The sequence below is a fragment of the Culex pipiens genome, chromosome 1 (assembly GCF_016801865.2).
Source record: "Culex pipiens pallens isolate TS chromosome 1, TS_CPP_V2, whole genome shotgun sequence".
NCBI classification, from domain to species: domain Eukaryota; kingdom Metazoa; phylum Arthropoda; class Insecta; order Diptera; family Culicidae; genus Culex; species Culex pipiens.
The window spans coordinates 109949521-109973604 of record NC_068937.1 but is presented as its reverse complement, the minus strand read 5'-3'; the positions used below and the strand labels follow the sequence as shown (position 1 = coordinate 109973604).

The 24084-nt window shown below is 38.1% G+C and overlaps 2 protein-coding genes across 2 annotated transcripts in view; one reads left to right on the top strand and one right to left on the bottom strand.

Annotated features, from left to right (window-relative positions):
• The window catches only part of LOC120429644 (RNA helicase aquarius), an 80017-nt gene that overhangs the window by 21858 nt on the left and 34075 nt on the right, over positions 1-24084 (top strand). The window lies entirely within an intron of this gene.
• The window catches only part of LOC120429642 (probable G-protein coupled receptor Mth-like 11), a 37468-nt gene continuing 20008 nt past the window's right edge, over positions 6625-24084 (bottom strand). Inside the window, exons 2-9 of the mRNA XM_039594669.2 lie at positions 16359-16939; positions 15706-16007; positions 13151-13229; positions 12360-12505; positions 7699-7843; positions 7334-7438; positions 7076-7251; positions 6625-6998 (exon numbers count right to left, since the gene is read on the bottom strand). Of these exons, the coding sequence (XP_039450603.1) occupies positions 6961-6998; positions 7076-7251; positions 7334-7438; positions 7699-7843; positions 12360-12505; positions 13151-13229; positions 15706-16007; positions 16359-16708 (1341 nt within the window). The 5' untranslated portion in view covers positions 16709-16939 and the 3' untranslated portion in view covers positions 6625-6960. The remainder of the gene's footprint in view (positions 6999-7075; positions 7252-7333; positions 7439-7698; positions 7844-12359; positions 12506-13150; positions 13230-15705; positions 16008-16358; positions 16940-24084) is intronic.

Here is a 24084-nt window from a genome sequence, read left to right as displayed (position 1 = left end):
TTACTTAATCCACCTTTAGGTGGTTGATGCCTTCCTCACATTCATAAAGTGAATACACTACACAGCCTTAAAAAAGTGTATAAATAACACTTACTTGATCAGATCCGGCCTCAAAAAAAGTGAATTAAAACACTAAAGTACTTAGTACCCATCCAACGATAGGTTGCATGGTAGATCCGGACAACGTTTTCATCAAAATATGTAAGATCCGGCCTCTGAAAAGTGTAAAAATAACACTTAAGTAATTATAACTTTTGAAAGGGTTGTCAGATAATCAATGTTGTGGGCTCATTGAAAAGATCTTTTGAATACCTTTCTAAAAATGTATAGCATGACGGGTTTTCTGACAAAACCACCCTTTTTACATTCTTTCGAAGTTTAGCTAAATTCGTTTTTTTTTAGTATAACTTTTGAAGTACTTTTCTAAACTTCATAATATTAACTAGGGTCTTACGGGACACCAAGACGGATCGAATGAGACCAAAACGGTCCAATAATCGTGTACATATTATTCGGTGCACGGACTTACAGACATACACACGCACAGACATTTGTTCAGAATTTGATTCTGAGTCGATAGGTATACGTGAAGGTGGGTCTATGAGGTCGAATTAAGAAGTTCATTTTTCGAGTGATTTTATAGCCTTTCCTCAGCAAAGTGAGGAAGGCAAAAAAAACAAATATCATGAAAATTCATAAAAATTTTAAATGATTTGAAGAATAAAATTGCTATTAAATTAAATAAGTTAATTAAACTTAAAGTAGAATCAATTTCGATACTACAGTCATAACTTCAATAAAACGCCTTCATTTCTGCATTCATTCAATGTGAGCGTTAGGGCCGAGATTTGAACACAATACAGACGGTGCTCACAAAAACTGCAGCCATTTATCGTTAATTAACTGGTTCAGCTACAAAAACTTAACCGGCAAAAAACGGTAAATATTTTCCATTCACAATCACATAAATGCACTCTGAAGTGCTCAGTTTTCCAGTTTTCCTTCACTTTTCGCAGAACCCAGCAGAAGAAAAAAAAAAAAACGAACAAACAACTAACGCATTTGCTGTGTATTTTAACTAACGCTCGACCGCGCAGCTCTGACAGCCTCACGACGAATGGTGAGGGGCAAATTCAAATGCAAACTTCGGTGTGGTGGCAGCAAGCACGTGATGTTGGTTCTGATGAAGTACCAGCTGTACTCGAACTGGTGCTCGTCCGTCAGGGCATGAAACCTGTGGTAAAGGCGCAGGGAATGTCTGCAGCAAACACACCGGTCCACGTGACTGTGTGTGTTTGGTCCTGTTTATCCACCACACAGGTATGCAAGGCACATTCGTACACATCACTGGAAAATACGACACCAGTCACTCATGTTTGTAGAACTGGGGAAGAATCGTTAATTACGTTGCGCTGGATTTTCTTAGACTATTTTCTTTATATTTTTGCTTTCAAAAATTGCTTATAAGATAACTTACCTTAATGCGTTACGTAATAAAAGTATAGTCCCCATAGTCTGCCAGAAAGGACAACTGGACTGTGGTGAGTTCTGTTTTTTAACTAACGCTTAGGCACTATCTATTCTGGACGGACGTGCGGAATGCGGCTGGAAATGTGTGGCAAAAACAGCAACTACTGGACATGAAAGGGACACACTTAACTTGGTTAAACGGACCAGTAGCTGGTTGTTCAGAACCACAGCAAAAAAATGCCTGTTAAAAGACCGTTTTCCATAATAGCTTTTGTTCATATTGAATCATAATTTAAATGAAAATAAACAGTCAAAGAATTTATGCTGTATTTGAAGCAGATGTGCCTTCGTTCATTTTACTGCAGTAAAATGTTTTCAACCGTGAGTTCACTCCAATGCGAAGCACCTTAATCAACAACGACGGTGAGGGCTTGAGGTGGACAAAATTTACGCCTCGGCTATAAATTTAGGTTCCATTCATGAAACGGCACAGCACACACGGTTCTGGTGCATAAAATACTTCAGCTGGATGCATAAAATACCTCAAGTGTTAGTATCGAATTTTTGTGTGAGCCGCGGCAAAGAATGACGAACGTAATTTACGAGCATCCCCTCGGCTTGAGTACGCCTTAAGTTATACCGCATGGCTGCCGTTTTCGTTCTACATAGTGAACATGATAGGGGTGCTACGAATCCTTTATTCTTCAATGTTGATAAACATTTTTTACCATACTTGGCTTCATAAAGTATAAAAATCTTGATTACAATCAGTGTTTACAAAAGGCTCTGTTAAATTTTAAAGTTTTCCAAATAGATGATTAGGGTTGTTTTAAAAAAACTATTTTTTCCACCATTACTTGTTATATAAGCACGAAACCTGTGAGGTCATCCGGTTTTTGCTTCGTTTTTCCCCAGGAACAATGTTTACATACACCGAAAAATTCCCAAAAATCGATGTATCGATTTACTGAAAAAAAAAAACAGTTTTTCATAGAAAATATCATATTTTGTTTTACAAAATTTTAACATGCCTGAAGTTTTAAAGACTTTCTCTCTGAAAACCAAGCAAACAAATTTTGCCCGGAAAATCAACAGCAATTTCGGAAATCTCTTTCAAAAAAAAAGTGCTTTTTGATATAACGTTTTGTCACTCCAGTGCCAAGTGCATTGCCCCTCTTCACATGAATGGCCCATACGCATTTTAATCACTTTTGAGTTGTTTATGCAGTATGGTTCAAAATCGTGTGCTCTTTCAAAAAATCCACAAATATTCGGTGAATTTTTTTCTAAAAATGTGGTGGAAATCTAGTTTTTTTTTTGCGAAAATTTAACACGTAGCCTTATGTGTGGGACAAACTTTTCTTGCTCTTTTCTCAATTTGCTGTTTTTGCATATGGGACATTGATGAGAAAATGGGTAGTGCAGCTGTTTTAGAAAAATATAAATGATGAATTCAAAATAATCCTTATTACAACTTCGATTCAATAGTTTTCATCTATATTTAAGTTACTGCCATAATTTTTAAGTTTACAAAACTTTTGAGTAGTTTTTATACAGCAATTGAGATTCAAAATCGATAATCTTGATTGATTTGATTTTGGAATGTAAGTGCCATTATGAAGATAAGCTTTTTTAATTAACTACATTTAGTACGTCAAAATTGTTATTTTTTTCAGTTGGACACCATAATAATAAGTATCAAAATACCCTTCTAATGAAGAATACTTGACAACACTTCCAGAACTTTTTGTTTGTGCATCGATGGATTTGTTTACCATTAATTTAAAACAGTCAACAAGTTGAAGATCTGGCAACACTGTCATGAGATAGTGAGGCAAAATTTTGAATAATAAAACCATTCAAAGTCACACATTTCTGAAATTATTCTCCAACGTGCCTTCCGATCAGCGATGATGTAAGGAGGACTTAATAAAGCGATGCGACTTGCTTGTCTCAACAAAATTCGGCTTATTTCTATCGAAAACTATATAAAAGAGAACAAAAAATGACACGATCGCTATGAAACATGCACACAGAAAAAAAAAATCATGGTAATTTTACATCTGGGAAGGGGTACATCTATTATGTCAGAAAAAAGGTGTAATTTTACCTCTGGAAATGTGTAATTTTACCACTTTTCTGGTGTAATGTCACTTTTTCAGTCTAAATTGAGGTAAAATTACATCATAAAAGAGGTAATATTAAACCTTCCAAAATTACAGCTTCCAAATTTACATTATTTTTTTACTGTGCAGGTAAAATTTTGTCAAAAAAGTTTGATTCTTTCCTTTTCTTGAGCATGAGCATGAGCATGGTTGACTGCCAATGAGCTGCTACTCCGTTATTGACAGATCAGCTGAAGTTAAACAATGAATCAAAAATGATCAGTGGGAGCCAACCATCCGTTCACTGTTTAACCTCTGAAGATCCCTACTTTATTAGTCAATACCGGCGCCCTCCCAAGAAGCCTGCAGTTCAACGAAAGGGAGGAATGTTAGTCCGATAGTTGAAGTTGCAGACTCATCAAGCACACAGTTTTTCGCTATATACTTGTTGATACCGCTTGAGACCGTTGAATCCACAGCATCTCCTTCAAGCATCACGTGATTAATATTTTTTTGGGTTAGTAGGATAAGGTATTGGCTTTTCGATGCCTCCCGAGCTACGACGCTATGGGGAGGACTTTCATAACAGACCCGCCAGCGAGCCTTCCGAGCAACGATGCTATGGGAAGGTCTTTCTGGTTAACACACAAAATCACTCACACACAGTTATTTTGCTCCACTATCAACTCGACGATCCAAATTGTCAGTGCGTCTTTAGATCATTATATAGAAATGGCTTTTTCACCGCAAAAAAATAAAACCTTATTCGAAAAATTTAAACACAATCCACCCGACGCCGTGCCTTCCGATCAACGATGATATAGGAAGGGCTTTGAAAATCACAAAACAATTAATTATGTTTTACGACCACGCGCTCCCTTTACAAATAATGCACTCACCCCATACGAACAGCGACGCATAAGCACAAAAAAAATAACCTGAATAATCACGACTTCGCGTCCCCACTTCCAGCGCACTAATGATGCTATTATTCGATTACCACAATCACTCACCCCATACGAACAACGGCACAAAAGCACACAAAAAAATTAACCTGAATAATCACGACTTCACGTCCCCACTTCCAGCGCACTAATGATGCTATTATTCGATTACCACAATCACTCACCCCATACGAACAGCGGCACAAAAGCACACAAAAAAATTAACCTGAATAATCACGACTTCGCGTCCCCACTTCCAGCGCACTAATCAGTTTGATTCTTTCCTTTTCTTCCAGAAAAAGTGTAATATAAATTGTTTATTCGTCAAACTTATGTACTTAGTTTTTTCCAGCACTAGCTGAATCGATTTAGACCAGCGATTCTCAACCTTCTTCTAGGCCGGTACCCCCTGCCATGTAAATCAAGTAGGCCCGGTACCCCCGTTGAGAATCGCTGATTTAGACCAAAATGATCGCATTCTACTCTATTTGGATCTCATAGAACGAGTTTAAAAAAAATATATTAGTGGTTCAAAAGTTATGTATTCAAATGTTTATATATATCTCGCATTTGTTAAATAAATGGGCGGAAATCATATCAAATATCATCATCTTTTACAGCATTTGATAGGTAATTTTAAGACCTTCTAAACGAGTCCAAAAGATTAAAGAAGGCCACAAGTTATGTCCACTTAAGTGATATTTATGTAGTTTTTTTAAGCTGGATCTCACTTATCTGTTCGAAAACTATGTCCGGATTCATCATCTGACCAATCGTTGGATAGATAATCGAAATACCTTCCAAACGAGTCTGAAAAATCTCAGAACTGGCAACTCTATCAATCATTTTTGACACTAGATCTTGATTGAACTTAGTCGATTCCATACCCCAACCTCCTGTGGCCGATTGGTTACGGGTTTCGCCTCATAAGCGGAAAGTCATGGGTTCTTCTCAGGGTGGCAGCCTTAGGTTTAAGTTCAGAGGTAGCAGCAACCGTATGAGTATAAAACGGTTGCTTCACGTGCTCTTCTAGCATGTGATCAATCTTGGGATATTCCTTTGCGCCTCTTCCCAAAATACTTTCCTCGTGTCTTCGCATGTAAATAATGCCCAGCCGATCGGTATTGCACTGCAGTCCAGTCGCATTGTCCAGATCAAAGCAAAGGGAACACCGCAAAAGTAGCGCCGCAAAAAGACAATTGTCTTTACAAGACCCCGCGCGGCAAATAATAGCTGCTGGGAAGAGCTTGAAAAATGACACGAAAAAATTGTCACCGCGGTTCTAGCGATACATAGCGCACAAGGCACTAGGAAAGGAGTTTACAGCATCTGGATGGAACAGCACTTTCTCTCTCAATAGGTTCTGTGTTATAGATCTGGAAATGCTTAATAACAGTAAAAATGGGTAACACGATACAATAGTCCTTGTAATCAGGATTCAGTGTCTTAATACTCAAACAGAAAAAAAAAATACCCTTGATTTCTGTGCACTTTGTTTCCAAACAGCTTAAAATCCAGATGAAAGTTATTTTCTGATCTTTTGTGTGACTTATATTTGGTTTGGAGTGATATTTCATGGGTTGTCTTCCCTAAGCTCCAGCTTGTGATTACTTCCTTTCTCTAGGCAATCGAATATTGAATGGAAACGACCATCAGTTGTGCTGGTATGAGCTTAGATTTGAACTCTCGATCGAGACGGGTATACTGCCCATGTTCGCATAAATGTCCCATATGCAAAAACAGCAAGCTGAGAAAAACGCATTTAACCCACCGGAGGTCGCGTACGTGTACTTTGTACACAGTTTGTAAGGGCACTTGTAAGAAAGGCGAAAACACGCGACTTCCCGAAGGTTAAAGTTTGTCTCACACATAAGGCTACGTGTTAAGTTTTCGTGGAAAAACTGGATTTCCTCCTGATTTCAAAAAAAAAAAAATAACAATAACTGCATAAATTACTCGAAAGCGATGAAATTGCATATGGGACATTTAAGCGATCAGGGGCAGTATATGGCTCGCTTGGTCTTTCTCACCAAACTCGAATTCAACACATTTTTATTTTAAATTGTGGGAAACTGTTCACTCCAACAGAACTGAAGCCTTTGAAGGAAGGCTGAAATTATACAATTTATGTCGATATTCTTTTATAAACATGAAATTATCCTGTAAACAGTTTTATTAGATGAAAGCAAATGGTAAAACAGTGCTATGAATTCAGTAGATATGGTAGAAGAGAAACTTTGAATGATTTTCTTTGGTAAAGTATCTACTCTTAGAGTCATTAGTGTATGACTAACTCGAAAAATACCAAATTTTGTTAATTTCGAAGTTTCTCCCTGCTTTATATTGGCTTAACAGCTAATGTTATTTCAACTTTTACTAGCCTAATTAAGTACAACTTCTTCAACACGACGTTTATTGTTTCGCAAAAAAGTGCTCCTCGCTTACTTTATGATTAAATCATACTTGGCGTATTCTCGACCTGAAACGAGAGTGGAAAAATACGGTTTAAAATACCAAACCCCATCAAACTCGCCACACTTTTCTCAAGTGGCTCACCGTCGTCGGCCGCTAGCTGCTCCTGCTCGTCGTCCCGCAGCTCGGACCAGCTGGCCGGCCCTCGGAAGCACAGTATCCGCCGGCCGGACAGTTCCCGCTTGATGCGTTGCCGCCACACGATCAGCACCAGGAAGATCAGCACGCCGTGCAGGCAGTTGATCGAGTCTATGAGCAGCCTGCGTGTTTCAAGTGGAAAATCAAGTGGACGGTTAGGTTTGAGCGATTGAGATGGTTTGGTTTTCAAAGGGCGAAACTTACCAGAACCATGAACGGTGCGTGTGGCCCTCCTCGACGTGGAACGAGATAATTTCGAAAATCCAGATCAACCCGGCCAGCAGAAATAGCTTCAAGTAGAGCATGCATCTGGGGAGTAATGAGGAGATAACATTATTCTACAATGAAACCTCGTTTTTGTGCTCCAAACGAAGTTTGTGTCATCTCGGAATAACCGAAGACATCCTAGAACTTCCTGTAATGCGAGGTTCGACTGTACAACGGTACTGACGGTGGCGTCGAAAAACTTGAAAATTTCATTTGTCAATGCACTAAAGAACCGATTAATTCCGAAATAGGCGGAATTAGGACCAAAGAACCATGGTGGGGGTGGGTGCGAGCATACTCACTTGTAACGTAGTGCCTTCTTCCGGTCCGGGCTAATGTCATCGCCGCTCGTGTGCAGATGATAGCTGGTCCATACGAAGAGGAAGATGTTGATGCTCAGCATGATACTGAGCGGCAGATACACGAAGAAGGACTGCTCCCGTTCCGCTGCAATGAGTGGCGGCGTAAGTGAGGCAAAAGAAGCAATTGTGGGGGAGGGGGTGGGCAAAAAAAGTGAGACTTCCTCCGGTGAAATGAGCGCAGCAAGGTTTGGAACGGAACGAAAGACGTGGGTGCGCGCGCCATCGAAATGGTTGCGTAATTGAATTGCTCCAGCAGCCAGCATATTGGGTTGATGTAACAATTTGCTCTTCGCAGGGATATAACTGGGGAAATCATCGATCATTCTGAAGGGTGGGCGAAGCTAAGTGAGTTTGTATTGTTTGGTCTGTTGAATCGATGTTAAATGTACGGATTTATCGTGTTTTTGAGTCATGATTTTTCAATCATAGTTCAAAGCCTGGAATCAAATTTTCATGGCTTGAAAGATTTGGTATGCATGATATTGCAATTCCATGTTCTAGTTTCATGTTTTCAATGACTTTTGGAAACATGCACCCAAAACTGGGCAGCAATCGTCCGAGAAAAAAATGGCCTCGAGTCAAGAGAATAGTGGCACCATTCACGGACACAGAGAACACAGCTCGAGATTGGCGAGAGAATTATTCCCTCGAGGTTCATCTGCAAAAATAAGTTCATCCGTCGAAATAAAACAAAAAACAAAAAGTGTTGACTACGGGAATCGAACCAGGGACCTTTGGCAAACTAACTCAATGACTTAATTGCCTAGACCATTACACCTTGGTGACTTGAAAGTGGTCATAAGTCGATGTAGGGGAAATATACCCATTTTAATCACTCTAAGCCGTTCGACCAATTCTCATCACTTTTGCCGTTTTCCGCTATTAAATCAACATTTTCAGTTGTTTCATCAATGTTGTTTGCTCACTTTCATTTGAGCTATTGATTAATTTGGAACAGTCAAAAACACTTTATAAAAGCTGTAATTCGTTATCAAAGTGCTGATAGGCCGATAATAGAAATAGGCTGAGAAAGGGTATAGTTCCCCTATGACCCTTGTTAGAGCTTTGCTGTCTCAATTAACGAATGAACACATTTGTTTTAATGGTGTGAGTTGGTCTTTCGAGTTTAGCATTGAACTCTCAATAAATTTTGGTAGAACTATTATCTCGACCCTGTTATTTTGGATGTGCCAAAATTGTATACACGGAGAGCAGAGCAAAGCAAATCCAACAACAACTTTGATTAAAGTTACACACTTAGATTTTGAACCGAATCCGGTGAAGTTTACCGACTTTTCAACTGCTGAACAGTTTGGTAAACCAGAAACTACCGAATTTGGTAAAATCTTTCTAAATTCCGGTAAAAATGTCATTATTTTTCATCGTGCAACCGATTTTCGGCAAAATTATGTTCATTTTGACAGATGGTTTACCGACATCTCAACTGCCGGATTCTGTAAAGAAATCTTAGTTTTTAATGTTAAACGATGCATTTGATTGAAGGTGGTCCAAAAATGGCAAAAACTCCAACAATCTTATTAAATTATAATTTTGAAACATATTTTCGATAATTTTTTTAAAACATCATCTTCATCATTGATCATCAAGAAAAACTTCTCTTGCTTGAAGAGTGCAAATACACTTTTTTCAAAATTTGAAACAAATTCCGAAAAGTACAAAATATTACAAAATACTTTAAATGCAAAACTTCAAAAATTCCAGATAAAGCCGTGTCATGTGAAATAATCATACTTTTATCATAAGGCTGTTGCAAATATTTTTTTTAGTTTATGTCCCTCGGCCCTGACCAAAGTCGTGGGGGGCGGCGGCAAAAAAATAATAAAAAAGTGCGAGAAAAAAGAGTTTTTGCATTGAAATTTCACAAATAACGGCTCCGTGGCCTAATGGTTACGGCTTCTGCCTCAGTCACAAGCAGAAGGTTCGGGGATCAAATCCCGGTCGGTACCTTTAAAATTTGGAATCAAGAATTGGAACTTTGAATATGAACAAAAACGAAACTGAATCAGGTGGGATTCGAACTAACACCTTTGGATTGATGGTCTGGGACTCTAACCAGTCGGCCATCTGAAGGTTATAAAATATGTTGTTATTCTTCCCATATTAAATACGCTCTGATCCCTGATTTGCCTGAAGGGATTGGGAGTCTTAAGATGGATCAAGGATCCGTCCGGTGCTTGCTTCTATGTTAAGGCGGGGCCGGACAATGCCCAACGACCTCGAAATTGGGCCGCTAGGATCTCTGCCATTCTGAAATAGGTCGTTGGAAGCAGCGCGAGGGCTCTCACCACATAATACCCGGGACTGAGATAATTTGTATCAGCATTCGGCATATACAAAGTCTGACACAAATTATACTTTGCCATAATTTCGCTACCGGTTAGCGGGTATTAGATTGGACCACACTCACACACACACACACACACACACACACACACACACACACACACACACACACACACACACACACACACACACACACACACACACACACACACAGACTAATATTTCCATTGATTTTTTTATGTTTCTTGAAAAAAAAATTTGCCCTCTTATTTTTCGAACCAATTTTAAGGAGTGGGGGAGAATATTGCAACGGCCTAATATAAAAAAAGGACCGAGCCGCGTAGCCCAGTGGTAACGCTTCCGCCTTGTAAGCGGTAGATCGGGGTTCAAATCCCGGCTCGGACCAACACAACTTGTGATCTTTTCCCTTCTGGATTCGATTGCTTAGTAAAGGGAAGGTAGTGTATCGTCACAAACTGGACCTTATCAAGACACCTTAGGAAGACGACCTATGGAATGTTAACATTAACCTTAACATGTTAACATTAAGTTGATTAATAAACTGTCACTGAATCCGCTTTGTAAATGCCGGCCTCGATACTCTTCACGGGTGTTCCCCTCAGGAACTGGAAAAGACTTACTTTTTACTAATTTAAAAAAAAAACTGCCAAAAAAAATTAAGCATGGTTAATTTTCGAAACCATGTAAAAAATCTTAGATAAAACCTGAACTAATATACATTGTTGTGTGAAATAATGTCTTTTTAGGTATTTATTTTTAATTACACTGTTTGAAAGGAAAGCAAAAGTTTAATAAAGATTTACCTAATTTAAAAACCATAATAATAAAAACAATTGTTAGAAAATGGCTCAAATTTCGAATACATAAAAAAGTCATGTTACAATGAATATTAAATCGCAAACATCAAAAATACTAAAAAATTGTGCAAAATAATTCAGGGTGTAAATAATATATATTCAAATGTTATTTCAAGTTTTTTTGCTCCCCCCCGCCCCCACCCCTTTCAAAATTAACTCAAAAAAGCAGGGGCCAAAAATTACGAGTTCATTGATAATTTGCATTTTTTTGTATGGTCCTATACTGCCCATGTTCGCATAAATGTCCCATATGCAAAAACAGCAAGCTGAGAAAAACGCATTTGAAGTTTATCCCACACATAAGGCTACATGTTAAGTTTTCGCGAAAAAAAAACTGGATTTCCTCCTGATTTCTAGAACAAAGTACTGGATGTTGTAGGCTCTTTTGAAAGAGCACACGATTTCGAACCAAACTGCATCAATAACTCAAAAACGATGAAAATGCATATGGGACATTTATGCGATCAGGGGCAGTATAAATTTAGTTTTTTGGCTATCCTTAGTATTAACCTCTCGTAATTATCAATATTCTCTCAGTACAGTTTGAAGTCGTTTTACCAGAGTATTTATTTCCCTTCTCTCTGGTTTTACTCTCGGTCGTCTGATGTGATTGAAGATTAATTAAGAATGCGTAAACATGTTGATTTATTGTTGTAAAACCATTTCGAACCAGTTAAACAAGTATAAACCTTCCCATATAGCTCTGTGGCGATCATTGTGCTCCCACAGGGAAGTCAATCTTGTTAATCTTTTGTTTTTATTATCGATTCCAAACAACATTATTTGAAATATCAATTAACTTTATACCACATGTATACCGCACCATTAAATAACCGGTAATAACGTGGCCTGAACAACAAAGTGGCTGCTTGTTTCCGTGACGATTGTACAGAGGCCACCGTTTTTAATTGAATCAACTTTTATTGTGGTCAATTTGTTACGACCACTAAAAAAAAAACGCCTCAGGTCAATTTAAATGCGTCAAATTGAATTCTACAAAATTCTTAGTAAGAAAACAGGAATAGTTGGTAAGAAGATCTAACCATTATAAGTCAAACTTGATAATGTGCAACTATTTGTAACACAAAACAAATAACTGTTCAGCAAAACGGTGCTGGGCCAACACGTTAATTTCTTGCGCGGTAATGAAGCACAGTTAGCGTACTTTCACCAAATTACCCAACCTGCGGGTGGTGGTGCCGGTTAGTTCTGTAATTACTGTGTTTAAAAGCCAAGTGTGCTTGTGGCTTGAAACTTTACCGTCCTGTCATGAGGTTCCATCCCTGGAAATGTTACTCAATTTAGCTTCCGCGATATTAACCCTGGCGAGGCGAGGCATCTTCCGTTCCGTATTTGACTCTGTTTTTGTCCCGACCCTCCCTCCCCATTTGGTATGCAAATATATGTGGTCGTCCTTACAGTTGAACCAGCAGGATCCCACCCCGAAGGTCGTGTTCATCATGTGATAGACGTACACCATCCCAGTCAACGTGAGCGCCACCGTGTGTGCGTAGATGTGGTTCAGGATGTACCAGGTTCGCTCCCTAATTTTCCACCGTCGTGCGCTGAAAGTTTTTGGGGAAACAATATTTTTGTTATTTAAGTTGGGGAAAATAAAACGCTTATCTATATGTGAACAGACGTGCGAGGTACGGTAGGTGACTGTGTTCTGGATTTATATTGATTTTGTACAATAATGTTAAAGTAACAACCTTATAACCCGGAATGGTTCTGACACAGACAAACGAAACGAAACTGCATTACTTGATTGAATATTAAAAATTTCGGTAATTTCAAATCGAGATTTGAACTAACAAAGTTCTGTGAAGAACCGCGATGATGGCGCCACTATCATGTGGTACTTTTTTCAGCTTGTTTTTTCTTGGAATCATGATTTCAACTTCATGAAGTCACGTATGTTTGTCTGTGCGCCTCTCAGCTCAAAAGAGGAAGAAACCTTTGCGGCACATCTTCTGTTGACAGTGACCGCGCGTCAACCCACGGAGAGTGGACACAAAGCCTTATCGAGTGTGGGCATCACGTCCGCCAGTGCTGAGAGATATGAATTTCACCCTCGGGGGATTCGCGCGAGCACGTCACTTTTGACGGATGATTGCACCGTGGTCACCACACACGTGAATGGGTCATCGTTTACCTTGCGGTGAAAAGAACTCAAAGAAGCAAGCAAGCAAAAAAATCTCATTACTCACACTGTCAACTTCCAGACGTTGGCCATCACCATGTTGAGCCAGGCAAAGTAGCTGATCAGGAAGAAGTACATCGGGAAACCTGCGGAGGTGACGAAAGACGAACGTAAGTGTGATGGTCCGGAAATGAATCAGTATCCCTTCAGAAATGAGTAAACGATGAGTTGCGTCAAGGCTGCTTCTACGCGTTAGAAGCATATGAAATCACGTGTTTGCAAATAACACCAAAAATATTTTGTTATTTTTTCACTAGCACCGATATCGGAGCACAACAGTCATCGCATAAAAGCAGTACGGGAAAGCCCATCGATTATGGGACTCTGGGAGACATAAATTGAGGCTTGTCCCATCTCCTATGCCATCAGCTTCTGACTGTAAATTTTCGATTTTACCTTCGCGATTGGTGGCATGCTTTGCACTGAATCATAAAATGGACAACTGAAACTTACACGTAAAAAAACTCAACAAACTTAAACGAGATAAAGTCAAACGAATGCCTAACCGTTTATCTTTTAAATCTAGTGATTTTTTTTTTTGAGGAAAATAAGAAATTATTGCATATAAATATAATTTCAATCATTTGAAGACATAATTTCTTCACAAGATGTTTTTTTATTATATATAGAGGGTGACGATTCTTGAGATTTTCAATTTCTCGGGAATCGAGAGTTGCATTCAAAAGTAACCGGGATTTTTTGTTTTTATTTCAAATTGTTCACTCGGTGCCAACCATTTGAAAGAAATATTATAAAGTTATAACATTTAAGTGAATTCATTTATTTACTTGTTAATATGCAAATACAGAATTATTTCTCGAGCTTTCATTCTTTGCGATCTTTGATTCGCACAGAGGGTTTTTTTTTTTCAAGGTTTCCAGGCTTTTTAGATTTTTACCAAAAGCTGAAAAAAATTAAATATAACTTTTTAAGGTAGGGAAGCTAACTTATTTCAACTACATTAGTTTTTCTTGCATGGGCTGTAATTTTTGATTATGTTTTAAGGTATACTTTGCGCTCCGCAACTTAGTTATAGATATTGTATTTTTTCCAAGCTTAATTTTATCCACATTCTACGTTCTTTCCATCATCATTAAAAAAGATTCGATTTTCGTCATTTGATTGAATTTAACAATTGTGTAAGTTTTTTGAAAACTTTTTCTTACTCTTGTTTATGCATTAATTAACAGTAACAATTGCTTTAAACCGAATTAAGACGTAACACACAGCTGAAATGAACACAAAAACTCTGTTAGGTTCATAATATTTACAAATTGTCTTTTAAGACACTAGTCATCTATCCACCTATCAGTTTCATTTCTTTCTTATAATTTGTGAGTTTAATTTCACCGAAAACTACCGATAAAATTCCGGTAATTTCATGTTTATTTGCGCAGATTTGTTTCAATCATGATCTCCTAAACTCAAGGAAAATAAACATTTTCATAAAAAAGAGAACTGTGCATTGGACCTCTAGGTGGATTACGCCATTTATGTTTGTCAAGGGACACATTTTGACGAGGCATCATTATACGTTACGTCCGTCTGTCGATGGCGATAATGCATGTCCAAATGTTGCTGTTTTTTGTCATTGATTTTGTAATTTATGGACTTCCTAAAAGTCAATCAATTTCGCTTCTGTAACATTTTTAAACGAATCATTGAAATTTTTATTAATTTGAAAATCTTTCCTTTCCGTGCCAATTGTTCAATATATCTAGCACAAAGCAATATCATAGAGGGCATGCAGCAAAACATAACAATGTGTGATATTTGAAAATTTGCCGTCCGTGTCGTGTGTCAAATGTCCTCGAATTATGGCGGAGGAGAAACGTGCTTGGTCTGAGGTCTGTTCCTGTCGATTTTTCGGGTAGGAGGTTAGCAGCGTATGTGCTCTACATTTTTTTCCGCCCACCCTCTCACTTTTCAAGCCATGCGTGCAGATGGGTTTCAATTTAAGGGATTTTTCTCTCTTTTAACTTTGTGACACATTGTCGTTGGAAAGTGGCGCAAACACGCACACACACATGACTGTGAAATTTTCTTTGAAGTTCGTTGCGATAGGGAATGCTGTGTTTTGGTTGAATTTGGTGGATCCAGTCTTGGACAAAGGACCATAAATATCGATTTGAGAGGTCGAACCCGGTCGATAATCGTTCCTTAATGGAGTTTGCACTGTTGCTACCGGGGCCATTATCCGCTGATAAATCTGTTCAAACAGGTCGTTAAAATGCAGAAACCAATGTCACATCCTGGCAAGCCGAAGAATGCCTCGTTGCATTTTACGGTCACAGAGAAATGTATTACGATACACACGCTCCATGAAGTCAAGTCATTGCCGACCCGATGAGCCATGTGAGTGCCGTAATATTGCAGACACCGGTGCATTCCGATCCGTTGGCCATACCGTGCCTTGCATAACCCGGTGGTGCTCCGATAACGTGCGCGCGATAAAGCGTAATGTACACAAACACACATAATCCGTTGCATATCCACGTGGTGCTCATATGCACTCTATCTAGCTACAGTTTAGTGACGGTCCGCGAACCACGCTAAGCTTACCTATGAATTCGCACACGATGCCGTGGATGAAGGAGGACGAACCCAGCTGGACGAGTCCCAGCAGCAGCATGAAGAGCATGAGAGAGGCCACCGCTATGGACGTTACGCGGTCCTGGGTTTCCCGCAGGTCCGGAATCAGGTAGTAGATGTACAGTGTGATGGCCAGGAAGAACACCGAAATCAGCATCATGACGCCCTTCATTAAGAAAAACGTAACACTAGCTCCGTACTCATCCCCGTTGAAGCAGACCACGAACACCTGCTGGAACCCGTCGGCGTCGCTCACGGTGGCCGAACAGTAGCTGAAATGATTATGATGTGGGTGGTCGTAAACAAACACTTTCATAATTTCATATTGCTGGGCACTTGGTAATATATACTTTACACTATCCCTAAGGGCCATTTGATATCGTAAAAGGCTTTCAATAAACTGTACCGTTGCACCTAGCAATTTTGAGATAATAATAAACTCTTGATGATTTCAGGGTAATTCAACGCTTTACAAGTTTAGCACATTTTTTTTTTTTTAGAAAATTATGCTCTAGAATCTAAAAACAAGTTAAGAACTTCAACCTCAAAATTGCTTTTGAACACAACCACTTCCGTAGTTCAGAGTGTCCCAAAACCGAACTTTCACCACTTTGAAAACTTACTCATCCCAGGCCACCTCGTAGCTCCCGTCCACCAGGTTTCCCTTCGAACCTACGTGCACCTCCTGCTCCACCTCCCGGTAGATCAGGTAGTGCGAGGTGCAGTTCAGCGGCGTCTTGTACGTCGAGTTGCCGGTACCACGCTGGCAACCGATGTGCTCGAGCGTCAGAAAATCTCCCTCCCGGCAGCATCGCTGCTCCTTCACCGTTAGATCGCTGCTGCTGCTGACGGCTGCCAAAGTCGGCGAAGGTACCAGCAGCAGCAGGAGAACACTCCCGGCGAGCAGCAGCAACGCGGAAGACTTTGATATGGTTCCATTTCTGTAACCCTCACAGAACTTTTCTCTCCGCATGTTGTTGTTGATCACCTTAGCTCAGGGTGGTTCATTAGAATTTTTTGGAAACTTTGGCACTCTTATTTTCCTTTTTTTTTTTTCAAAAACACATTTGTCACTAAAAGGCAGCGATCATCACTTTCCGTTACGGAGTTAACTTAGAATTTGGACTATATTCATCGAACCATCGTTAATGTTTGCTGGACGCCACCCATGAATCAACCGCTCGCCAGCTCGACTGGATATGAACTGCAAAAAGAAGTAGAAGGATCGAATTATGAACACGCTAGCATAATGTTTGTTTTTGCTTCAAGTGAATGGTTTTTTTTTCGCTCTCTTAATTGTTGAATCACAAGAAGGCCCCTAAAATGAATGGAAATATGTATCTAACTTTTTTTAAGTTTAAATTATAACGTTATGAAGTTAGTGTTGTTGACATACTGGATCTTCCATTGAGAATGACCTGTTTCACTGTTGCAGAACAAGTTATATAGTTCACTATGTCTGAAAGCAGAACGGCTAATAAGATACTCGGTTGTCTGGGAACAAAACAAACGCCGATCATATCAATTGAAAATTTCAAGCAAAATAATGAAAATGGACCAAACACGAAGTGTAAACAAGAAGTGCTCATGTCGATTGACGTCTCAATTTGGACATGCAGGATAGACTGTTTGTTTACAATTCTAGATTTTTTTAAGAGGTCCTATAAACATTTTTTTAAATTTTTGATTTTTGAGTGTTTTTAGAACCGCCTTGAGTCAGGGGTTTTCAAAAACACCTCAAAAGCAAAAAGAAATAATTTTGTTTATAAGACCTTTTCAAAAAGAAATCTGGACTTTGTTCCTTTCACAATGATTTGCTCAATTTCTGTGAAGACGTGTGAATCATCAAATTCTCAAAAGAAATTCAAATACCAGTCTTTCTCACAGCTTCGTGCACAGCAAACACGAACTAAAATAACACAGGTCAGGCTAATTTAATAAAGAAGTGACACTAACGGAGCATAGAATTAAGAATTCTGGGGAACTGCAAAAAGAATCGTTGATTTTCCATTCATCAAGACTTCAAACTAGAGAGGTCATTTAAACTTAAATTCCATCTTTTTCTTGATGTTTGTATTTTTCCTCAATTCTGTTTTTCCCCTATGTTGTAGACTTTTGGTAATTCACAACCATATCTCAAGGATTCATAAACTGGTAGAAATTGTTTTTTTAGTTTGATATTTTATTGACAAAATATGATATATTGACAAAATTTAGCTTGAAACTGATTTTAGAAATTCAGACATGTTTATCTTAAATTTTCTCATAATTTCAAGTTGTAAATAATTCCAATAATAAGACGCTTTTTTGTTTTTTGTTTGGCGATTATGTTTACCCTAGCCAAGCTCAAATTGTTTTTAAATGAGTTTTTGGAAAATATATGCAAAATCACAATTAAAGAAATCCGCAATAACATTAGGAACAAATTAAAATAAAAAGCTGCAATAAAAAAAAAACAATCATTAAAAATTACTAATTCACAGCGATGGAATAATCATCATCAAATGAAAATCATTGGACGTTCATCAAGAGAAAAAATCCGAAGGGAGCATGGCTCTCCTCTCTCGCGCACGAAAGATCGGTAAAAGAAATCTACAAAAATCATCATCTTGATTATTCGGCGGTGATTTGCCTCCTCTCTCTTTCGCGGGTGAAGAAAGTTCGCTAGCGAAATTGATTTTTTTGCGATTATTTCATCCCTGCTGATTCACAAAATCGTTCCTTGTGGGCTATCTTGCGACAAATCTAGAACTTGTCTCAAGATATCACACCAGCGACGAAAAATTACACATACCTAAGTCAACTATAAATTAAGTCCGATTTAGCATCCAAAGCGAAATATGCGTAGTCAAAACAGCTGAAACTTGAGTAAAGTACGTTCAGGCACGTTCTTTCTTTGCGTTTTGCATGTTGGTCAGCAGCATTCACAGTCTCGTCTCGCAGATTTTGGTGGCGGTCAGTAATAATTTGTTTACAGATGGTAGTCAGGATTAATATGCTGAAGAAAGCAAATTGGATGCTGGCCGAGCTTGAGTCTCACTTTCATGAATAATCACATTGTGTAAAGTGAGGTGGTCCAAATCCGGGCTGACCCCTTGAATGCAATGATTGGCCGATCACTAGGCGAAAATCCAAATTTTAGCTCATTCTGACCACGGGAACCCCTCCCCCCTCTAATCGCTTGAAGTTTGTATGAGAAAAATCGTCAAAATGTATGGAGAAAAGTAACTGTTTTACTTTTTTTTCATCTGTCAAGGTTGCCATAGTTATTCGATTCTTGCCATTTCTCAGATGTCCTCAGGGGATTAAATTTAGAACAACTTTCCCCAAGACACCATATTTTTAGGATTTTCCCGCGAAGTTATTGCGCAGTTATGCCTAACAAAGTTATTCAAAAAATATTCGAAAGTAGACATCCAGACAACCTAAGCTGAAAATGTCATAAGATTTGGTGAAACCCAAGCGAATAGCAGCGAATTGAGTTTAAACTTTTTAGAAAAAAATCTTTGAATGACATATACTTTTGACCTGTACTGAAAACCTAACATTCGTGTATTTGATCTTCTCGATGCATTGTTTATCTCTCATGACTGATAGTCTCTCCGTATTAATATGCTTTATCTTTCATCTAAAGATCGACTCACTCTTACAGTGTTTTGACGCGAAACAAATGGTCGTAATTATCGCCGTTGATTTATTCAATGTGAGCCATTCTTCTTTTCAAAATCAACAACCCTTACCTAAGTGGGATAGCAGGCACGCAGGCGTGCCCAGTGACGTTGGGTTTTGCAGCGCACGCGTCGCCGATGATTGCAAGCCATTGACATCGAGCAAATATTTGTAAAATACCCTGTCAACTGTTGCAGTTCATGAGGATTTGTGCATTGCTACTATATTGCTTCGGTGGGCCAAGCTGAACTTGAAACTTGAAAATGAGCATAATAATTGTATTGCCTAAGGTAAAGATATTTTCTATACTGAAAGAAGAATTGCCCTGCATCCAATGCTGTCAAGTACCCAACTCTCAATTTGGTTTGTTTGTCTAATCTAATCTAATCTAATCAAACACAAGCGCAGCCAGTCCGAAGAAAGCATCCAGAAGAACTGGTTAGTATACGCCCAAGTTCTTTCTTGTCAATATTAATTATTGCAGTACACTTGAGTAACCCCGATATAGCAAAAATTAAAGCGGCCAGGCCTACTGCGTTGCATTAACCGCAGAGACAGATTCTGTGAACGGAGCACATTTCACAGAATCAACAGGGGAGGAAGGATGCGTGGACATACCGTACCAAACGCTCCGGATCAGTTGTGGTTGGGTAATCAATGTGCATGACGTAAATGACAATCAAACCATAGATATTATCGGATTCAGGAAGAAAACGTTGCAGTATTTATTTTTTTGCTCTAGCGATATTTTGCTGTAAATTTATATCCCAAGGGCTTGCTATCTAGGGAGCATTTGCTTAGGAGGTGGTTTACGCTTGAAGTTCGATGCAATTATTTCCGCGTCTGGTTTTAATTTCTTGGAAGGTTCAAGCGGATTTTTGCACAAGTCAACGGGGCTTCTGTACGTCAATCAACGATCTATTGAAGCTGGCTTATAGCTGTCGGCTTCGCTTTGAGCGCATTCAAAATGTAAGTGGAATAGGAGCGATAGGTGTGACATGCAGATTAATTGTAATTTATCTCGATGAGATCATATGAATAGAATTCTTAGAACGTGTAGTTTTGTTCCAAAGGATTTCCGCGCCACTTCAACTATTTTTTTTGTTGAATATGCTACTGAACATATACCTTTTCAAACAGGTTTTATTTATTTTTTCATCATCCTATTAGCTAATGAGACTTTTTCAAAACTTTCTCTACCATTCATCAACTTCCCAGACAAATGCAATACGGTTCTCGTTACGTTACGCTTAAACGCCCCCAACAAGTTCTAGTTCATGTGAATTATTGTCACTGGCTTTAATGACTGAAACTCTATCCACGAGACCAAGGCCGTTCTACTTCAGTTGATTGTAAACAAATGTGTTCGCATGAATGGGAATATTCACGCCATGTAAATATTAGCCGTTTTGTGCATTATATTTGTTTACCTCAAGAAAATGTTTGTAGAGCTGGTGAAAATAATTAATTTGTTTTATTCTTGTTTTGTGACGTACACGGAGAAAAATCAGTTCCCAAAATCGTGAACAATCGATTATGAAATTCGGACCCACAAACAAAGTGTTAAAATTCTATGGTACGCTTTAAAAAAATGTTTCATGCAGTTTTAACATCTTTTGGGATTTTTTCTCTTTGTAGGTTACACAGAAATGCTGATTTTGTACATTTGACCAAAAAACTTAAAAAGACTAATGAGAAAATTATGTGTGTTTCATCACTAAGAATAGCAGCCACTTAAAGTTCAAACCTAAACAGGATTATGTTCATACTCAAAATTCATGTCTGTTTGTCCGTGAAACCTCGACCATCGGCATCGGCCGACCTCCAGGGAAGCCAATCACGGCGGAATATGTGGCTGATGTGACCATGAATTGCTTTGTTTTGTGGCAGGTATGACGCAGCCACCTGGAACATTGCCAATATTTACGGTTTATAATCAAAGTGAGCCAACGTTGCCACGGCGGCCTCATCCTCCTACGCCACCTTGGTCGGGCCTCGACGACGACGTTCAGTCTGGAGCTCGGTCTGGAAAGTGCATGGAAATGGGCGGATTATCGTGGATTTCCGAGGCCGCGGAACCGTGTGCATATGCCAAACTGATATTTGTCTACCGAAATAAGACTTTCTGACGTAAGAGATATTTTAAAATATTCTTGAATTTAAAAATAAAATCTTGAATAGAATTGAATTAGAGACCTTTAATTCTGGGCAGGCTGTTGAAAATGTAGTTAAAATTTCGAGAACCAACATGCTGTCCATCGTTAAAGTAGTTATTGGTTCTTACCTTTCAATATATTTAACGAGACCTGAGCGAATTTAGGCAATTTTTCAAGACTTATTCTACTGAAAATTGTGTTGCTCTCTTACAAGTGTACTTAAAAATTTATGCAATAGCAAGTTTATAAAAGTTGATTATCTGGGTACGATATTTTTAAACACAATATTGGTCTGAAGATGCCCTAAACCATCTACAGCAACCAAGGAAGTTGTTGTTTTCTTGTTCCAAAATTGTCAAAATTACGAACCCAATCCTGCAACAATCTGATTGTAAAAATAGTCAAATTTTGTTGTAAACTATTTTAATAGTTCCCGTAGTTTAGAAGATACTAAAATATATGCAGCAAAAATCTTGGTGCAAAAGCTCTGGGTAAGTTGTAGCGAATCTCACTGAATTTTTGATTTTCTTCGTAGTCAATCTGTCAAAAGAACACATTAAACATATTTTTTATAGTAAGATTTTCTAACATATGGCGTGAGAATGGCGTAAATAGCCTTGACGGCTAGTGAATTTAAAATCTTAAGATGTTCTCATCGCACTATTCAAATGACTAATAAATTTCCCGCTCGCATAAATCAAATGTTTATCCCAAAAGCCGCACCGCTTCCTTCTGGGAACACTCAATCTGTACCCGGAGGGGCCATTTAGCCTGACAGCAGATGCCATCAATAAACTATATCTGCCGATCTTGTTTATGCGGGTTAACCATGACCGAACTGACGTAACTGGATTAATTAACACGTTGTGTGGTTGCTGGATCATATTTTAGCGACGCAGCAGATGGGACTTCCCCAGATGTTTGCTCTAGAAATTTCAACCAGAGGAGAACGGTCAAGGTTGCGACGATCGTCAAAATTTGGCGCTAATTTAATTATCGTTAAATTTTGCGATCGTCATTGAGTGTTAGAACGAGTTGGACTTTGACTTCTTGAATTCAGATTATTTTGATATCGAAATTAATTTGTTTCAGCCTGAAGCACTGAGAAAAGCATTCAAATGATCCAATTCATAGTTGTTTGCGTTCTGAGCAACATAAAGCCAACCAACTTGAAACACTAAAAAGATTACGACAAATCATTTATTTTGACCCCAAACTATATCCAAAGTATCAAATTCCTCATAAAAGTTATGGCAGCTGTTTTTGCATGAACCCACTATAAGCGGATCGCTTTTTCGTCTTCCCAACGCTGGAAAGCGAATTTATTGCATTACTTCATAAGTTTTCCAGCAAGAATAAAAACAGAAATTCCAACGGTGGTTTGGGTTCCGGCTCACTTCCATCACTGGATAAACATATAAAAGGAAAACCCAATGCGAAAATGCAGTTATACTCCTATTTACAAAAAGTACTGCCAGTTACCACCCACGAGCAAAAGTGTACGGTGGGTTTTATGGAAACGAAATTTAGCAAAAAATAATAAGGGACACAGAAAAAAAATAGTTGGATACATTTTTGGAAAATTCTCAGACTAGCAGAATGCATTATATTACTGAGAATACATGTACACGGCTATATATTTTAATATCTTGATAAATACGTATTTCGTCTTATTCTTGCAGTCTTCATGATAAAGTCTGCAAGTAGTAGATGAAATACGTGAAATCTACAAAATTGCCGTTAGACTACGCTACACACTCACATTTAAAATTGTCGAAATTGTCAAAATTGTCAAAATTGTCAAAATTGTCAAAATTGTCAAAATTGTCAAAATTGTCAAAATTGACAAAATTGACAAAATTGACAAAATTGACAAAATTGTCAAAATTGTCAAAATTGTCAAAATTGACAAAATTGTCAAAATTGTCAAAATTGTCAAAATTGTCAAAATTGTCAAAATTGTCAAAATTGTCAAAATTGTCAAAATTGTCAAAATTGTCAAAATTGTCAAAATTGTCAATATTGTCAAAATTGTCAAAATTGTCAAAATTGTCAAAATTGTCAAAATTGTCAAAATTGTCAAAATTGTCAAAATTGTCAAAATTGTCAAAATTGTCAAAATTGTCAAAATTGTCAAAATTGTCAAAATTGTCAAAATTGTCAAAATTGTCAAAATTGTCAAAATTGTCAAAATTGTCCAAATTGTCAAAATTGTCAAAATTGTCAAAATTGTTAAAATTGTCAAAATTGTCAAAATTGTCAAAATTGTTAAAATTGTCAAAATTGTCAAAATTGTCAAATTGTCAAAATTGTCAAAAATTACAAAATTGTCAAAATTGACAAAATTGACAAAATTGACAAAATTGACAAAATTGACAAAATTGACAAAATTGACAAAATTGACAAAATTGACAAAATTGACAAAATTGACAAAATTGACAAAATTGACAAAATTGACAAAATTGACAAAATTGACAAAATTGACAAAATTGACAAAATTGACAAAATTGACAAAATTGACAAA